At 44.1% G+C, this 19,817-nt stretch overlaps 1 protein-coding gene across 3 annotated transcripts in view; it reads right to left on the minus strand.

Moving 5' to 3' along the window:
* Nucleotides 1-14,014: 14,014 nt before the first annotated feature.
* LOC109869354 (solute carrier family 2, facilitated glucose transporter member 1) overlaps nt 14,015-19,817 on the minus strand; it is a 40,030-nt gene continuing 34,227 nt past the window's right edge. For all 3 annotated transcript variants that reach the window (XM_031804202.1, XM_020459438.2, XM_031804201.1), the window contains 3 exons: nt 19,674-19,775; nt 19,349-19,552; nt 14,015-16,306 (listed from right to left, as the gene is read on the minus strand). In XM_031804202.1, coding sequence (XP_031660062.1) covers nt 16,103-16,306; nt 19,349-19,552; nt 19,674-19,775 — 510 coding nt within the window. In that variant the 3' untranslated portion in view covers nt 14,015-16,102. The remainder of the gene's footprint in view (nt 16,307-19,348; nt 19,553-19,673; nt 19,776-19,817) is intronic.

Consider the following 19,817-nt stretch of genomic DNA (forward strand, 5'->3'; position numbering starts at 1 on the left):
TCTCCGCCATTTCCTGATTGCTAAAATTCAAATAGTTTGCCTAATTTCAGTGTATGTGACAAAACAAGCAAGTATAGTGTGGAGAATTGCTGTCTTAACCTCTGTGAAATATCTTTTCATTACCAAAAATATTGTATTTTCAAACTGTTTGAAGCTAGTGTACAAAACCCGTAAGTAAAAGATGCCAAAATGTAACTTAAAACCAGCAAGTATAGAAATTGTGTGCATAGAACAAATCGACCATTCCTTAGACTTACTTTCAATGAGAATGACATATCTATAAAACACATTTCTATGTAAATGTGATCAGATCTCCCAAAAAGTTACATATTGGAGGTTTAAAAATTAGTATTCAACCTCTTTGTTATGGCAAGCCTAATTAAGTTCCGGAGTAAAAATGTGATTAACAAGTCACATAATAAGTTGCGTGGACCTAGCACGCCCCCATTCTCATCGACGGAGCTTCAGTGGAGCAGGTTGAGAGCTTCAAGTTCCTTGGTGTCCACATCACCAACAAACTAACATGGTCCAAGCACACCAAGACAGTCGTGAAGCGGGCACGACAAAACCTATTCCCCCTCAGGAGACTGAATATGTTTGGCATATGTCCTCAGATCCTCAAAAGGTTCTACTGCTGCACCATCGAGAGCATCCTGACTGATTGCATCACTGCCTGGTATGGCAACTGCTCGGCCTCCGACCGCAAGGCACTACAGAGGGTAGTGCGAACTGACCAGTACATCACCGGGGCCAAGATTCCTGCCATCCAAGATCTCTATACCAGGAGGTGTCAGAGGAAGGCCCTAAAAATGGTCAATGTCTCCAGCTAACCTAGTCACAGCCTGTTCCCTCTGCTACCGCACGGCAAGCGGTCCCGGAGCGCCGAGTCCAGGTCCAAGAGGCTTCTAAACAGCTTCTACCCCCAAACCTTAAAACTCCTGAACATCTAGTCAAATGGCTACCCAGACTATTTGCATTGCCCCCCCCCCCCCTATCCACACCACTGCCACTCTCTTGACTAGAACCCCCAAAAAATATCATATTACTCCAGTGCTAGCCTCCCTACACTGGCTTCCTGTTAAGGCCAGGGCTGATTTCAAGGTTTTACTGCTAACCTACAAAGCATTGCATGGGCTTGCTCCTACCTATCTTTCCGATTTGGTCCTGCTGTACATACCTACACATATGCTACGGTCACAAGATGCAGGCCTCCTAATTGTCCCTAGAATTTCTAAGCAAACAGCTGGAGGAAGGGCTTTCTCCTATAGAGCTCAATTTTGATGGAATGGTCTGCCTACCCATGTGAGAGACGCAGACTCTCTCTCAACCTTTAAGTCTTTATTGAAGACTCATCTCTTTAGTAGGTCATATGATTGAGTGTAGTCTGGCCCAGGAGTGTGAAGGTGAATGGAAAGGCTCTGGAGCAACGAACTGCCCTTGCTGTCTCTGCCTGGCCGGTTCCCCTCTCTCCACTGGGATTCTCTGCCTCTAACCCTATTACAGGGGCTGAGTCACTGGCTTACTGGTGCTCTTCCATGCCGTCCCTAGGAGTGGTGCGTCACTTGAGTGGGTTGAGTCACTGACGTGACCTTCCTGTCTGGGTTCCTGTCTAAGTATGCTCTCTCTAATTCTCTCTTTCTCTCTCTCAGAGGACCTGAGCCCTAGGACCATGCCTCAGGACTACCTGGCATGATGACTCCTTGCTGTCCCCAGTCCACCTGGCCGTGCTGCTGCTCCAATTTCAACTGTTCTGCCTGCGGCTATGGAACCCTGACCTGTTCACCGGACGTGCTACCTGTCCCAGACCTGCTGATTTCAACTCTCTAGAGACAGCAGAAGCGGTAGGGATACTCTAAATGATCTGCTATGAAAAGCCAACTGACATTTACTCCTGAGGTGCTGACTTGTTGCACCCTCGACAACTACTGTGATTATTATTATCTGACCATGCTGGTCATTTATGAACATTTGAACATCTTGGCCATGTTCTGTTATAATCTCCAACTGGCACAGCCAGAAGAGGACTGGCCACCCCTCATAGCCTGCTTCCTCTTTAGGTTTCTTCCTAGGTTCTGGCCATTCTAGGGAGTTTTTCCTAGCCACCGTGCTTCTACACCTGCATTGCTTGCTGTTTGGGGTTTTAGGTGGGATTCTGTACAGCACTTTGAAATATCAGCTGATGTAAGAAGGGCTATATAAATATATTTTATTTGATTTGATTTCAAGTTCTGAACCGCACGTTCTGCTAATCCATTTGAAGATGGGTGAAAAGGGGATGACGTTACATGCTGAATTCCATTTTGCTTCATGAAACTTGTGTGCTTGTGAAACAAGTAGCATTGTCGCTAACCAACATTTGAGGCAATCCCATGACACTGAAGCTTTATCTCAACGTCTCAATCATAGCGTGCGATGGTGATGTGCTCATGGGGTAACATTCATCCACTTCGAATGAGAATTGATCAACACAAGGAATATTTTTCCTAGGAAGGATCCAGCGTAGTCCACATGTAGTCGTGTCCATGGGTTTCCTGGCCATTTCCATGGATGTAATGGCACGGTGGGGGGTGACTTCCTGTTACTCTGACAATCTGTACACAGGCTGACCTCATTTTCCACATCCTTGTCCATCTTTGGTCACCTCGCTTGGCCTTTCATTCTCGATGTACCTGGATGCGACCGGTGCAACAACTACAGTAGCATACTCCGCCCTTGTGGTGGGATAACTACTCTTGAACCCCATAGTACGTACACACCCATCTCGAACACTCAAGGCCAAGCGGCGAGCATAGTAAGGCATTATCTCAGGCTCTGTCACTGTAGGCATTCCTTTCAGGATAAATTCATGCACTTGTGATAGCGTTACATCCTTTAAAGTCCATTGCCTGATTTGTTCTGTGTTCACCAGTGCATCATTAAACACATCAGTCATCAAGACTTGCTAATTTTCTCCTTCCTGAGCGATGATTTCTGGAACGGGCAGTCTACTCAGAGCATTAGCGTTCCCATGGTATCTACCTGGCTTGTAGATTATTCTGTACTCATAGGCCCTGAGCCACACAGCCCAACGATGAACTCTTGGAGATACTATTTGTGGTACTGGCTTTTGTTCATGGAACATAGAACTCAAAGGCTTATGGTCGGTCACAATAGTGAATGTAAAGCTCCATTCTCCATCTGGTGTGATAGAACCACCCCCACACCATACGATGAGGCCTCACACGATAAGATGAGGTCTGTCTGCTGAGTTGTGCCCCAGTATGTGATGTACTGGGCCGTCGGAGGCCGAGCAGTTGCCATACCAATCAGTGATGCAAACAGTCAGGATGCTCTCGATGGTGCAGTTGTAGAACTTTTTTAGGATCTTAGGACTCTTGCCAAATATTTTCTTTCTCCTGAGGGGGAATAGGCTTTGTCATGCCCTCTTCACAACTGTCTTGATGTGTTTGGACCATGAAAGTTTGTTGGTGATGTAGTCCACAATCATCTCCTTTGTCTTGATCATATTGAGGGAGAGGTTGTTATCCTGGCACCACACAGCCAGGTCTCTGACCTTCTCCCTATAGGCTGTCTCATCGTTGTCTGTGATCAGGCCTACCACTGTTGTGTCGTTGGCAAACGTAATGATGGTGTTGGAGTCGTGCTTGGCCATGCAGTCATGAGTGAACAGAGAGTGCAGGATGGGACTGAGCACTTACCCCTGAGGGGCCCCCGTGTTGAGGATCAGTGTGGCAGATGTGTTGTTACCTACCCTTACCACCTGGGGGCGGCCCGTCAGGAAGTCTAGGATCCAGTTGCAGAGGGAGGAGTTTAGTCCCAGGGTCCTTAGCTTAGTGATGAGCTTTGAGGGCACTAGCATTCTCACGTAGGTGTTCCTTTTGTCTAGGTGGGAAAGGGCGGTGTGGAGTGCAATAGAGATTGCATCATCTGTGGATCTGTTGGGGCGTTATGCAAATTGGAGTGCGTCTAGGGTTTCTGGGATAATGATGTTGATGTGAGTCATGACCAGCCTTTCAAAGCACTTCCTGGCTATAGACGTGAGTGCTATGGGTCGGTAGTCATTTAGACAGGTTACCTTAGTGTTCTTGGGCACAGGGACTATGGTGGTCTGCTTGAAACATGTTGGTATTGCAGACTCAGTCAGGGACAGGTTGAAAATGTCAGTGAAGACACCTGTAATCTGTCTGGCCCTGCGGCCTTGTGAATGTTTACCTGTTTAAAGGCCTTACTCACATTGGTTATGGAGAGGTGATCACACAGTCGTCCTGAGCATCTGATGCTCTCATGCATGCTTCAGTATTGCTTGCCTCGAAGCGAGCATAGAAGTAATTTAGCTTCCCTTTGTTGTCTGTAATAGTTTGCAAGCCCTGCCATATCCGACGAGCGTCGGAGGACAGATGATTTTTACGCACTACGCTCTTCTTGATCTTGTGTGGCCTACTACTTGGTGGCTGAGCCGTTGTTGCTCCTAGACGTTTCCACGTCACAATAACAGCACTTACAGTTGACCGGGGCAGCTCTAGCAGGGCAGAAATGTGATGAACTGATTTGTTGGAAGGTGGAAATAGCCGAATCCACTCATTTGAAGGGGTGCCCACATACTTTTGTAGCGTATATTAGTATCAATGTAGTGTATATTAGTATCTTAGGATACTTCTTAGACTTCGGACACGTAAGTACCTTTTAGTATTTAATTGTAACTTAAAAATAACATTACATGAATGCACCTGGCGTAAGCTACCTGAGGCTTCTCTTGAGCACAGTTATATGGCAGACATTTTAAGGGCTAGATATAGCGGAAAGCAAATTCCATATTGAGGTGATACTGCGATCTATTTATAAACATAATACTTAAAATAAGTATACCAGGTCACTACAAGCTGGATCGTCCTTAATCTATGCTTAGCGTTCTTAGGAAACTATGCAGTATTTTTTTTTTTTCATGTATTATTTCTTACACTGCTACCCCAGGAAATCTTAAGTCTTTTTACATACAGCCGGGAGGAAATATTGGATATAAGAGCAATGTCAATTTACCAAAATTATGACCAGGAATACGACTTTCCCAAAGCAGATCCTCTGTTCGGTCCACCACCGAGGACGATGGATCAGATCCCAGCAGGCGACCCAAAACAAAGGCAGCAGAAGGGGCAGACAGAGCGGTTTTCTGGTCAGGCTCCGTAGATGGGCACATCGGCCACCGCTCCTGACTATACTACTCGCCAATGTCCAGTCTCTTGACAACAAGGAAGGCAAAATCCGAACATGGGTTGCCTTCCAGAGAGACAGCAGAGATTGTAACATTCTCTGTTTCACGGAAACATGGCTCACTTGGGATACGTTATCAGAGTTGGTACAGCCACCTGGTTTCTTCACTGATCGCGCCGACAGAAACAAACATCTCTCTGGTAAGAAGAAGGGCGGGGGTGTATACCTTATGATTAACAAGTCGTGGTGTGATCATAACAACATACAGGAACTTAAGTCCTTTTGTTCACCTGACCTAGAATTTCTTACAATCAAATGCAGACCGCATTATCTACCTCCCCCCCGACAGAAACTGAAACAGGATACACCCATGCTCAGGTCTGTTCAATGCTGGTCAGACCAATCTGATTCCACGGGTCAAGATTGCTTCGATCACGTGGACTGGGATATGTTCCGGATAGAATCGAACAACAACAAAGTGCATCGATGATGTTGTACCCACCGCGACCATTAAAACCTTCCCAAACCAGAAACAGTGGATTGATGGCAGCATTCGCGCAAAACTGAAAGCTCGAACCACTGCTTTTAATCAGGGCAAGGTGACCGGAAACATGACCAATACAAACAGTGTAGCTATTCCCTCCGCAAGGCTAAGCATCAGTATAGAGTAGAGGTCAACCGATTATGATTTTTCAACGCAGATACCGATTATCGGAGGACGATACCGATTAATCGATTAATAATGACAATTACAACAATACTGAATGAACACTTATTTTAACTTAATATAATACATCAATAAAATCAATTTAGCCTTAAGTAAATAATGAAACATGTTCAATTTGGTTTAAATAATGTAAAAACAAAAAGTGTTGAAGAAGAAAGTAAAAGTGCAATATGTGCTATGTAAGAAATGTAACGTTTCAGTTCCTTGCTCAGAACATGAGAACATATGAAAGCTGGTGGTTCCTTTTAACTTGAGTCTTCAATATTCCCAGGTAAGAAGTTTTAGGTTGTAGTTATTATAGGAATTATAGGACTATTTCCCTCTATACCATTTGTATTTCATTAACCTTTGACTATTGGATGTTCTTATCGGCACTTTAGTATTGCCAGTGTAACAGTATAGCTTCCGTCCCTCTCCTCGCTCCTCCCTGGGCTCGAACCAGCAACACAACCAACAACAGCCACCATCGAAGCAGCGTTACCCATGCAGAGCAAGGGGAACAACCACAGGCTCAGAGCGAGTGACGTGTGAAACCTATTAGCGCATGCTAACTAGTCAGCCATTTCACTTCGGTTACACCAGCCTCATCTCGGGAGTTGATAGGCTTGAAGTCATAAACAGCGCAATGCTTGACTCACAACGAAAAGCTGCTGGCAAAACGAACGAAAGTGCTGTTTGAATTAATGTTTACGTGCCTGCTTCTGCCTACCACCGCTCAGTCAGATACTTAGATACTTGTATGGTCAGTCAGATTATATGCAACGCAGGACACGCTAGATAATATCTAGTAATATCATCAACCATGTGTAGTTAACTAGTGATTATGATGGATATTTTTTTATAAGATAAGTTTAATGCTAGCTAGCAACTTACCTTGGCTTACTGCATTTGCATAACAGGCAGTCAGTCTCCTTGTGGAGTGCAACGAGAGAGAGGCAGGTCGTTATTGCATTGGACTAGTTAACTGTAAGGTTGCAAGATTGAATCCCCCGAGCTGACAAGGTGAAAATCTGTCATTCTGCCCCTGTACAAGGCACCCACCGTTCCTAGGCCGTCATTGAAAATAAGAATGTGTTCTTAATGTTCTTAATGTTCTTAACTGACTTAAAAAAATATAAATTGGCAAAAATTGGCAAATCGTCGCCCAGAAATACAGATTTTCGATTGTTATGAAAACTTGAAATCGGCCCTAATTAATCGGCCATTCTGATTAATCGGTCGACCTCTAGTATAGAGACAAAGTAGAGTCGCAATTCAACGGCTCAGACACGAGAGGTATGTGGCAGGGTCTACAGTCAATCACGGACTACAAAACGAAAACCAGCCCCGTCGCGGACCCCGATGTCTTGCTCCCAGACAAACTAAACAACTTCTTTGCTCGCTTTGAGGACAATACAGTGCCACCGGCACGGGCCGCTACCAAAACCTGCAGGCTCTCCTTCACTGCAGCCAATGTGAGTAAAACATTTAAACGTGTTAACCCTCGCAAGGCTGCCGGTCCAGACGGCATCCCTAGCCACGTCCTCAGAGCATGCGCGGGACCAGCTGGCTGGTGTGTTTACGGACATATTCAATCAATCCCTATCCCAGTCTGCTGTTCCCACATGCTTCAAGAGGGCCACCATTGTTCCCGTTCCCAAGAAAGCTAAGGTAACTGAGCTAAACGACTATCGTAGCACTCACTTCCGTCATCATGAAGTGCTTTGAGAGACTAGTCAAAGATCATATCACCTCCACCCTACCTGACACCCTAGACCCACTCCAATAGGTCCACAGATGACGCAATCGCAATCACACTGCCCTAACCCATCTGGACAAGAGGAATACCTATGTAAGAATGCTGTTCATTGACTACAGCTCAGCATTTAACACCATAGTACCCTCCAAACTCGTCATTAAGCTCGAGACCCTGGGTCTCGACCCCGCCCTGTGCAAGTGGGTCCTGGACTTTCTGACGGGACGCCCCCAGGTGGTACCCATGACTGAGTGACTATACACACCTCCAACTCAATCATCAAGTTTGCAAACGACACTACAGTAGTAGGCTTGATTACCAACAAAGACGAGACGGCCTACAGGGAGGAGGTGAGGGCCCTCGGAGTGTGGTGTCAGGAAAATAACCTCACACTCAACGTCCACAAAACAAAGGAGATGATCGTGGACTTTACGTTCCTCGGCATACACATCATGGACAAACTGAAATGGTCCACCCACACAGACAGCGTGGGGAAGAAGGCGCAACAGCGCCTCTTCAACCTCAGGAGGCTGAAGAAATTTGGCTTGTCACAAAAAACACTCACAAACCTTTACAGATGCACAATCGAGAGCATCCTGTCGGGCTGTATCACCGCCTGGTATGGCAACTGCACCGCTCATAACCGTAAGGCTCTCTAGAGGGTAGTGAGGTCTGCACAACGCATCACCTGGGGCAAACTACCTGCCCTCCAGAACACCTACACCGTCAAAAAGATCATGAAGGACAACAACTACCCAAGCCACTGCCTGTTCACCCCGCTATCATCCAGAAGGCAGGGTCAGTACAGGTGCATCAAAGCTGGGACCGAGAGACTGAAAAGCAGCATCTATCTCAAGGCCATCAGACTGTTACAGTTTTTCCAACTGCTTACACACGTTTTCAAAACTGTCTCGTTTTCTTCAAAACTCTACACACAATTCCCAAAACTGCACACACAAAATGTAAAATGCCTCACATCTCCTTCAAAACGTAAACACATGTCGGAATGAAGCATTTGCATCAAATGGCAAACTGCTCAAACTGCTTTCATAATAGTACATTTTTGGATATACCATGTAAACACTGTTGTTCTATGCTCTTTGGTATTTCATAGGCCTATATCTACATTTCAATACAATGTTCTACAGTGAAAGTAATCTGCTGAGAGGGGTAACAAGTACACTGTAAACACCAATGCAATGTAGAAACAAAAAATATTTATTAGGCCAAACATTACTGCTGTATACAGTAGCATACAACAAAACCATAAACATATGTAAACCAAACGTATATTCTTTAGAATACAGTAAAGAACACAATTGTTTGTGTGGGGTCCCGGGTGGGTAGTCCAGGAATTGGTATGGGGGGGCAGTTACCAGTGCTAAGTTATGGTTCATCTCTCTCCGGCCTGGGTCTGGCCACAATACTTCGTCCACATAACAAGATACGTTTTCTCTTGCCAAACATTGAGGGAAGTATCTCCTAGCATGGCGTATCCAACCTTGGACAGAGGCAACCTCTATGTCCCCACATGTGTCCTCCATTGCCTGGAGAAGCGGCATGCGGGCATAGGGTTGACAATGATACACTTTCCAGCGCCAGGCTGAGAAGAATTCCTCTATGCAATTTAGAAAAGGTGAATATGGAGGTAGGTACAAGACTACAAATTGTGGATGGGTGGCAAACCAGTTTTGGACCAGAACAGCCCAGTGAAAACTAACATTGTCCCATAAAACGACAAATCTAGCAGGCTCCTGATCTGGATCAGGGACAAGCATTGTGTAAATTGCATCCAGAAAAGTGAGCATATGGCCGGTGTTGTACGGACCCAGTGTGACATTGTAATGGAGGACCCCGTTTTGAGTGATGGCAGCACACATAGTTATATTACCCCCACGCTGTCCAGAGACATTGGTAATTGCCCTCTGTCCTATTACATTTCTTCCGCGGCACCTGGTTTTGGTGAGGTTGAAGCCAACCTCATCCACATAAATAAATTAATGGCGATTTACATGGGCATCCAGCTCCAATACTCTCTGTAACAGACAAAAGGATATACAGATGAGTAAATATGGTATGTCTGAAGTACTGTTGCATATATATACCATATATATACCTCTACAAATTCATGTCGCATATTCTTGACTCTGTCAGAGTTTCTCTCAAATGGCACCTTGTAAAGTTGTTTCATCGTCACTCGGTGCCGTTGGAGGATGCGTTGTATGGTCAACAGGCTTAAAGCATTGATGTTGTTAAATATGGTGTCATTATTCAAGATATGCTCTCTTATCTCCCAAATCCTAATTGCATTGTTGGCCAAAACCATATTTATAATTACAGTTTCTTGTACATCTATAAACAAGCGTCCTCGTCCTCGATGATGTCTTTGCCTTTCCACTCTGTACAGAATTCAACCACAGTATGTGTTCAGCATAGGAACTGTAAACAATGTACAAAAAAATGTAGTACAGCATGATAACCAACCTCATTCATTCAATGCAGTGCAGTAAATGGATGGATTACTATGCAGGCATACATATTTTACAGTACATTACTGTAATGCTAAAATAGTCATTATATATATACCTGTTCTCATTTCTGAAGGTTTGAATGATGGACGCCACTGTAAATCGACTCAAGTTGGGCTGGACTCTCAGTCCAGCCTCTCTCATGGTCAAACCGTGGTTGATCACATGATCAACAAGTGTTGCCCTAATCTCATCATAGATGGCTCTCCTTCCTTCTCTTCTTTGCCCTCGTCATCTTCTTCCTCTTCCTCCTACTCCTCTTGCTCTCTGTCCATTATTCAAAACAGGTAATCTGACCTTTGACCTATTTATAGGCCTATACTACAGTAAAGCAGTGCATGGTAAGTGATCAGTTAAGCTATTAGTGTTTGCACATGTGAGGAGTGTGTGTGTGACCTGGTGAATAATTGTAGCATTTTGATTGGTTGGGTTTGGAAAAGGAAAGCAAGTCACTTCCTGTTAGATATTTGTGTTTTAGGTAAAGAATTGTGTGTAGTGTTTTGAAAAAAGTGTTTTATGCAATTGACAACTGAGTCAAAGGCTGAGAAATAGCTTATGGTTTTGGATATTTGGTGTGTAGTTTTGCACTTTGAGTGAGAGGTTTCAAAAATCGTGTGACATGAAAAGATTTAGTGTGTAAGCAGTTGGAAAAAACTGTAAACAGCCATCACTAACATTGAGTGGCTGCTGCCAACATACTGACTCAAATCTCTAGCCACTTTAATTATTACAAATTTGATGTAATAAACATATCACTAGTCACTTTAAACAATGCCACTTTATATAATGTTTACATACCCTATATTACTCCTCATATGTATATACTGTTCTCTATACCATCTACTGCATCTTGCCTATGCTGTTCGGCCATCGCTCATCCATATATTTATATGTACTGTGGCAGACCAGGGGGTTGGGTCAAAACGTTTACACAGATCAGACACGGACAGAGTAGGATTAGCTCAGTTTTAAAGGTGTTTATTAAAAATAATAGTTCTTGAGACCCTCTCCGGGATACCGTCTTCTGGGCTCTGGGTCTTGCTGTTTCCTGTGAACTCACTCCTGTTACCTCTGTAACCATCCCCAACTATACAGGAGTCCTTTCTTCCCCCAGTCTGCTCCTGTGTGCTGCCCTTCTGGCAGCTTTATGGGACTTGTACAGCTGGTGAGCAATCAACCCTTGATTACTCACCAACTCCCAATCAGCCCCAAATAGTCCTGGCCGCAGAGCCCGTCGAGACCTGGCACGTCCAGCAGATGGAGCCATCGCCTCGTGATGTATACTCCGTCTGTCACCAGGCCTCGACGAGTCTCCCCCTGGTGGCTGACCTGCTGTACGCCACAGTACATATTATTATTAATTCCTTTACACTTGTGTGTAAAAGGTAGTTGTTGTGAAATTGTTAGATTACTTGTTAGATATTACCGCATGGTCGAAACTAGAAGCACAAGCATTTCTCTACACTCGCATTAACATCTGCTAACCATGTGTGTAACCAATACAATTTGATAAAAATATGTCAAAATTGTACAGCAAAAATACAGTTTTATATGATATTATTTGGATAACTTTCAACTCTCTGTTTAAATGTGTTGAACAGAAAAGACACAACCATGAACATGGTTCCCTGGGTGCAGCTTGTTTTTATTGAACCAAATATCCAGCTATACAATACCGCATAAAAAGGGGAAAAACTGAATATAGCAGTCTTGGCACATTGTTTTTTACATAAAAGAAAGCTAAAAATCTACACCCCCAACCACTAGGCACAACACACAGATTTTATCTTTATTATACAGTAAATTTGTACAGCTCACTAATCAATTATTTGTTTTAGAAAATGATATATGTCCCCACTCTATAATTGACAAGTTAGAGCTTACATGGGATTTTCTTTTGTTCTGGTTATACAACTACAATTTTTTATATTTTATGTTATTTACAGGAAGTGTTCAATTCTAAAGAAAAGTCAATTGCCTAGTAACTTGTGGTGTGTACACGAACACACAAGAGAAAGAGGGACACAATTACATGCATGGACACACACAGCTTGAAACAAGTAGGGAAATGATACATTGTATTGATCAAAGACTAGGATAAAATCAGTAAATTCCTAAATGTTTTGCCTCAGATGATTGAAAGACTACAGTAGCTATACTTCTGAAAATCAGAGGACACACTACAAATCCCCATTTGTCATCACAAAGCAGTCACCCTCTAAAATACATAGGTTCAAGTGGAGTGTATGTAACATTTGCTAGTAAAAGTATATATATTCATATTTGCTGATATCATTGTCCTACTTACTAATGTTGATACTTAGTCGGTGTATAGATTAGAAAATACCGTAATTAAAGTTTTTTTCATTTGTTAAGGCTACCCTGTGAACACCCCATTGTATTATTATAAACTCAGCAAAAACTATTTTTTTTCAGTACCCTGTCTTTCAAAGATAATTCGTAAAATCTTGTAAAGGGTTTAAACACTGTTCCCATGCTTGTTCAATGAACCATAAACAATTAATGAACATGCACCTGTGGAACGGTCATTAAGACACTAACAGCTTACAGACGGTAGGCAATTAAGGTCAGTTATGAAAGCTTAGGACACTAAAGAGGCCTTTCTACTGACTCTGAAAAACACCAAAAGAAAGATGCCCAGGGTCCCTGCTCATCTGCGTGAATGTGGTTAGGCATGCTGCAAGGAGGCATGAGGACTGCAGATGAGGCCAGGGCAATAAATGTCCATACTGTGAGATGCCTAAGACAGCGCTACAGGGAGACAGGATGGACAGCTAGTTGTCCTCGCAGTGGCAGACGTCATGTAACAACGCCTGCACAGGATCTGTACATCCGAACATCAGACCTACGGGACAAATACAGGATGGCAACAACTGTCCGAGTTACACCAGGAACGCACAATCCCTTCATCAGTGCTCAGACTGTCCGCAATAGGCTGAGAGAGGCAGGACTGAGGGTTTGTAGGCCTGTTGTAAGGCAGGTCCTCACCAGACATCACCGGCAACAACGTCGCCTACGGGCACAAACCAACCATCGCTGGACCCGACAGGACTGGCAAAAAGTTATCTTCACTGACGTGTCACGGTTTTGTCTCACCAGGGGCGACGGTCGGATTTGCATTTATTGTCAAAGGAATGAGCGCTACACCTAGACCTGTACTATGGAGAGGGATTGATTTGGAGGTGGACGGTCCGTCATGGTCTGGGGCGGTGTGTCACAGCATCATCGGACTGAGCTTGTTGTCATTGCAGGCAATCTCAACGCTGTGCATTACAGGGAAGACCTCCTCCCTCATGTGGTACCCTTCCTGCAGGCTCATCCTGGCATGGCCCTCCAGCATGACAATGTCACCAGCCATACCGCTCGTTCTGTGCGTGATTTTCTGCAAGACACGAATGTCAGTGTTCTGCCATGGCCAGCGAAGAGCACCGATCTCAATACCATTGAGCACATCTGGGACCTGTTATAGCTGAGGGTGAGGGCTAGGGCCATTCCCCACAGAAATGTCTTGGAACTTCCAGGTTCCTTAGTGGAAGAGTGGGGTAACATCTCACAGCAAAAACGGGCAAATCTGCTGCAGTCCATGAGGAGGAGATACACTGCAGTACTTAATGCAGCTGGTGGCCACACCAGATACTGACTGGTACTTTTGACACCCCCTTTGTTCAGGGACACATTCCATTTTTGTTAGTCACATGTCTGTGGAACTTGTTCAGTTTGTATCAGTTGTTGAATCTTATGTTCATACAAATATTTACACATGTTCAGTTTGCTGAATATAAATGCAATTGACAGTGAGAGGACGTTTCTTTATTTGCTGCGTTTATATTGGGGTGGTGAACACATTTAAATGCATATTCCAAAAGTAACATTGAGGATCAACGACAGCTACAATTTGTTAAACAGATCAAAGGGCAGATACAGAAATATTATAAATATAGTTCAATAATACACTTGATAGGCCTGGTTAGTTGACATTATCTAATTTAAAAGTTTCTATTTTATTGTTTTATATACTGTAAATCAATTGTGTTGAGAGAAAAACAGATTAAATCATTATAAAATGTGATCTAGTTCAACAATTTGACAAGACCATGGTAAACTGTTGGGCAAAAAAAGCTGGGTAAACTGTGTTTACCCTCCACTACACCACTGTTGCTAGTATAGTTTGACATTTCATTTCAAACCAAATGTGCAGTATTATTATGCCAATAGACAGTGGTTGAGGAAATGTAAGGTTATTTTCAGGGAATGGTGTGCTAAAACTAGTCCCACTTAGTCGCAGTAAGGTTTTGTGCAAAGATCAAGACTATTGTAAAACTTGAAATGAAGTTAATTCATTAAATAAAGGGATTAAAAAGACATTACCGTTGGTATTCCATTACATACAAGCATTCGGTCCTACCAGAGTCATATATTAAGATACAATATAACACTTCACCTATTAAAGAAAATAATTGAGGGATATATAATCAAACTTCCATGAATAGAGTTGGCTTCATAATTCATTAATTTCTCATGGCGTAAATAGAATGCTTTAGCAAAGATTGTTCATATTGCTCCTCAGTAACAGAAGAGCCAAGACACAAATAAGTCAAATATTGACATACATTTTACAATATCTCAGCTTGGTCAGGGATATGGTGCCTTGTTATAACCTTTTGTCAATAAGATTGGTCGGGGGTTTTTGTTTTTATTGTCAGAGTTTGCTGAAGTAAATTGTGGATGAACAGTTGGAATTGAGAATGTGTCTCACTAACTGCATAGTCTGTGGTGATATTAAGGATTGGATAAGTGGAATGGAAAGCATTGTTTAATTCAGTGTTTCACTTTGTTATCTTAATAGCAACCAAGTCAGCCCTTTTAAGCTGCAGGAAGAGACCAAAAGAGGATAGAGAGCTATTTTCCCTTTCAGGCTGATGAGGATTTAAACCAACACGATAATGAAGATGTCTCATAAACGCCCTTTTATAACAGCTGGCTCTGGTCTACTTATTCCCCTCTCCCCCGTTTGCGCCACCCGATCGGAGATGAAAGAATTTGCCTGTGAGATGTCTCGCTTTCTCTTCCGTCTCTGATATGGATATCTGTCAATATTACACAAGGGTTTACAAGGAGAGCCTCTACTTCCTGTGAATACTATAGAGATGTATAGAGATCGCTACTTGGAAATAACCATTTTTTGCATGGACATTGCCATTGAGGTCTTCCACCATTTTAAAGTAGTCAGCTGGGTGGGGAAGGCCAATGGGAGAATCTCAATTGCATACTCCTCGCGTTCTCTCTCCTCTCTTCCTTCTCAAAACCCATTGGATGAAAAAGTCAGAGGTCTCTCGCCTCTGACCTCTTCCAATGGATTTTGAGAAGGAGACGAGAGGACGCGAGGACAATGCAATTGAGATTTTCTCAATGATCAGAGCATTGTCTTCAAATAGTTTTGCCTAGTTTGTAACAGGCTTTTAAGCTATATCACAGCCATCTAGTTGACATAATAAATGAATGACACCCCAGATTTGTTTCAAGACTACAGCACTGCAGGTGGTGGTAAATCACAATAGCATTTAACTTTTTTTAAACTACAAAAAATGTACTACTTTAAAATGGAGTTGGCCTCAATGGTGCTGCCCATGCTGCCACAGACACCATAATGAAACATACGTTGCGATCTCTACACATCTCTATTGTGAATTTGCAGTCTCTCATCGCGCCCTCCTGGAACCCCATGCATACTGCAGTCATCCGTTTACCACAGAGAGCAGGAGAGGTGGGACTCTGAAGGCCTATAGGAGTGGCACTCGTCCCTAAACTAGAAATGCCCAGGCGTATGTTGCCCACCCAGTCTATCAGTAGTATTGAAGGAGGTTGGGGGTGTTGTCGGAGATCTTAGAGTTGAGAGTCGGCTCCCCCAAGGCTGTTCATCTCATCAGGAGCGTACTTTTCCCCTGATTGTCCGGCCTCATGGCGGAAGCCGGCTGAGATCTCGTCAAACGACCGTCCCTTGGTTTCGGGCACCTTGAAATAAGTGAAGATGAAGAAGCCCAGCAGTAGCACAGTGAAGATGATGAAGACGTAGGGGCCACACAGTTGCTACAGAGAAGACAGAAAGTAACATTATTTTCACATTTTTCCATTCAGAAATTGAAAATGGAAGTCATCAGGGCTATTATAAACTACAGGTATATAATATATACTGTACTATCAATGTACATTGAGTAAACCAAACATTAGGGAACCCTTCCTAATATTGAGTTGCACCCCCACCCCCAGTAGCCCTCAGAAAAGCCTCAATTCGACGGGACATGGACTCTAAAAAGTGTTGAAAGCCTTCCACAGGGATGCTGGCTCATGTTGACTCCAATGATTTCCACAGTTGTGTCAAGTTGACTGAATGTCTTTTAGGTGGTGGACCATTCTTGACACACACAGGAAACTGTTGATTGTGAAAACTCCAGAAGCGTTGCAGTTCTTGACACAGACAGATGTGATTGGCACCTACTACCATTCCCCGTTCAAAGGCACTTACATTTTTTGTCTTGCCCATTCACCCTCGGACTACAGGAAGAAACCCAGCCCAGTCACGGACCAGGATGTCTTGCTCCCAGGCAGACTAAATAACTTTTTTGCCCGCTTTGAGGACAATACAGTGCCACTGACACGGCCTGCAACGAAAACATGCGGTCTCTCCTTCACTGCAGCCGAAGTGAGTAAGACATTTAGACGTGTTAACCCTCGCAAGGCTGCAGGCCCAGACGGCATCCTCAGCCGCGCCCTCAGAGCATGCGCAGACCAGCTGGCCGGTGTGTTTACGGACATATTCAATCAATCCCTATACCAGTCTGCTGTTCCCACATGCTTCAAGAGGGCCACCATTGTTCCTGTTCCCAAGAAAGCTAAGGTAACTGAGCTAAACGACTACCGCCCCATAGCACTCACATCCGTCATCATGAAGTGCTTTGAGAGACTAGTCAAGGACCATATCACCTCCACCCTACCTGACACCCTTGACCCACTCCAATTTGCTTACCGCCCAAATAGGTCCACAGACGATGCAATCTCAACCACACTGCACACTGCCCTAACCCATCTGGACAAGAGGAATACCTATGTGAGAATGCTGTTCATCGACTACAGCTCGGCATTCAACACCATAGTACCCTCCAAGCTCGTCATCAAGCTCGAGACCCTGGGTCTCGACCCCGCCCTGTGCAACTGGGTACTGGACTTCCTGACGGGCCGCCCCCAGGTGGTGAGGGTAGGCAACAACATCTCCTCCCCGCTGATCCTCAACACTGGGGCCCCACAAGGGTGCGTTCTGAGCCCTCTCCTGTACTCCCTGTTCACCCACGACTGCGTGGCCATGCACGCCTCCAACTCAATCATCAAGTTTGCGGACGACACAACAGTGGTAGGCTTGATTACCAATAACGACGAGACGGCCTACAGGGAGGAGGTGAGGGCCCTCGGAGTGTGGTGTCAGGAAAATAACCTCACACTCAACGTCAACAAAACTAAGGAGATGATTGTGGACTTCAGGAAACAGCAGAGGGAACACCCCCCCATCCACATCGATGGAACAGTAGTGGAGAGGGTAGCAAGTTTTAAGTTCCTCGGCATACACATCACAGACAAACTGAATTGGTCCACTCACACAGACAGCATCGTGAGGAAGGCGCAGCAGCGCCTCTTCAACCTCAGGAGGCTGAAGAAATTCGGCTTGTCACCAAAAGCACTCACAAACTTCTACAGATGCACAATCGAGAGCATCCTGGCGGGCTGTATCACCGCCTGGTATGGCAACTGCACCGCCCTCAACCGTAAGGCTCTCCAGAGGGTAGTGAGGTCTGCACAACGCATCACCGGGGGCAAACTACCTGCCCTCCAGGACACCTACACCACCCGATGCTACAGGAAGGCCATAAAGATCATCAAGGACATCAACCACCCGAGCCACTGCCTGTTCACCCCGCTGTCATCCAGAAGGCGAGGTCAGTACAGGTGCATCAAAGCTGGGACCGAGAGACTGAAAAACAGCTTCTATCTCAAGGCCATCAGACTGTTAAACAGCCACCACTAACATTGAGTGGCTACTGCCAACACACTGTCAATGACACTGACTCTACTCCAGCCACTTTAATCATGGGAATTGATGGGAAATGATGTAAATATATCATTAGCCACTTTAAACAATGCTACCTTATATAATGTTACTTACCCTACATTATTCATCTCATATGCATACGTAGATACTGTACTCTATATCATCGACTGCATCCTTATGTAATACATGTATCACTAGCCACTTTAACTACGCCACTTGGTTTACATACTCATCTCATATGTATATACTGTACTCGATATCATCTACTGTATCTTGCCTATGCTGCTCTGTACCATCACTCATTCATATATCCTTATGTACATATTCTTTATCCCCTTACACTGTGTATAAGACAGTAGTTTTTTTGGAATTGTTAGTTAGATTACTTGTTCGTTATTACTGCATTGTCGGAACTAGAAGCACAAGCATTTCGCTACACTCGCATTAACATCTGCTAACCATGTGTATGTGACAAATAAAATTTGATTTGATTTGATTTGAATGGCACACATACGCAATCAGTGTCACAATTGTCTCAAGGCTTAAAAATCCATATTTAACCTGTCACCTCCCCTTCATCAACACTAATTGAAGGGGATTTAACAAGTAACATCAATAAAGGGTCATAGCTTTTACCTGGATTCGTCTGGTCAGTCTATGTCATGGAAAAGCAGGTGTTCTTAATCTTTTGTATACTCTGTGTATATTTAAGTAAAAACGCCAGAGGGGGTGTGGTATATTTAAGCAGTAAGGCATGAGGGGGTGTGGTATATGGCTAATATACCACGGCTAAGAGCTGTTCATAGGCACAACGTTATGTCATACCACAAACCAAGATGCATTATTGCTATTATAAGCTGGTTACCAACATAAATAGAATAGGAAACAACTATTTTTGTCTCATAACTGTGGTATATTGTTGGATATAGACACGGCTGGACCCAGGACAAACTACACGGTTTGTAATAATTGATATACATATGTAATAGAGCCATCAAGGCAATAACCCCAAAATCTGTGAGTGTCCTTACCTCAACGTATTGGAAGGTCATGCCCACTATGAAGTTAGCCGACCAGTTGGAGAATCCAGCAACGGCAAAGGCAGAGGGCCGAGGACCTTGGCTGAAGAGCTCAGCCACGATGAACCAGGGGATGGGGCCCGGGCCGATCTCAAAGAAGGCCACAAAGCTAAAGATGGCTACGATGCTGACATAGGACATCCATGGCAGCTGGTCCTGAGGAAAAACACAGGGTAACATCAGTGGAGGAGGCTGGCTGAGGTAGTCATCTACATAAAATATGATATACGCAAATCCAGTGATTAAAAAAAAAAAATTCTTGCGCCATTATACATACCAGTAGTGCCATAGCGATTGTCATCAGGACAGCTGAGAATGCCATCCCCAGCAACCCAGTCAGGTGAAGGGATCTTCGCCCAGCACGCTCCACGATGAATAGCTAAATAAAGAGAGAGAGGAAGAAGAGAAGAATGGTGGTGTT

This window comes from Oncorhynchus kisutch, linkage group LG24 (genome assembly GCF_002021735.2).
Source record: "Oncorhynchus kisutch isolate 150728-3 linkage group LG24, Okis_V2, whole genome shotgun sequence".
Taxonomy (NCBI): Eukaryota; Metazoa; Chordata; class Actinopteri; order Salmoniformes; family Salmonidae; genus Oncorhynchus; species Oncorhynchus kisutch.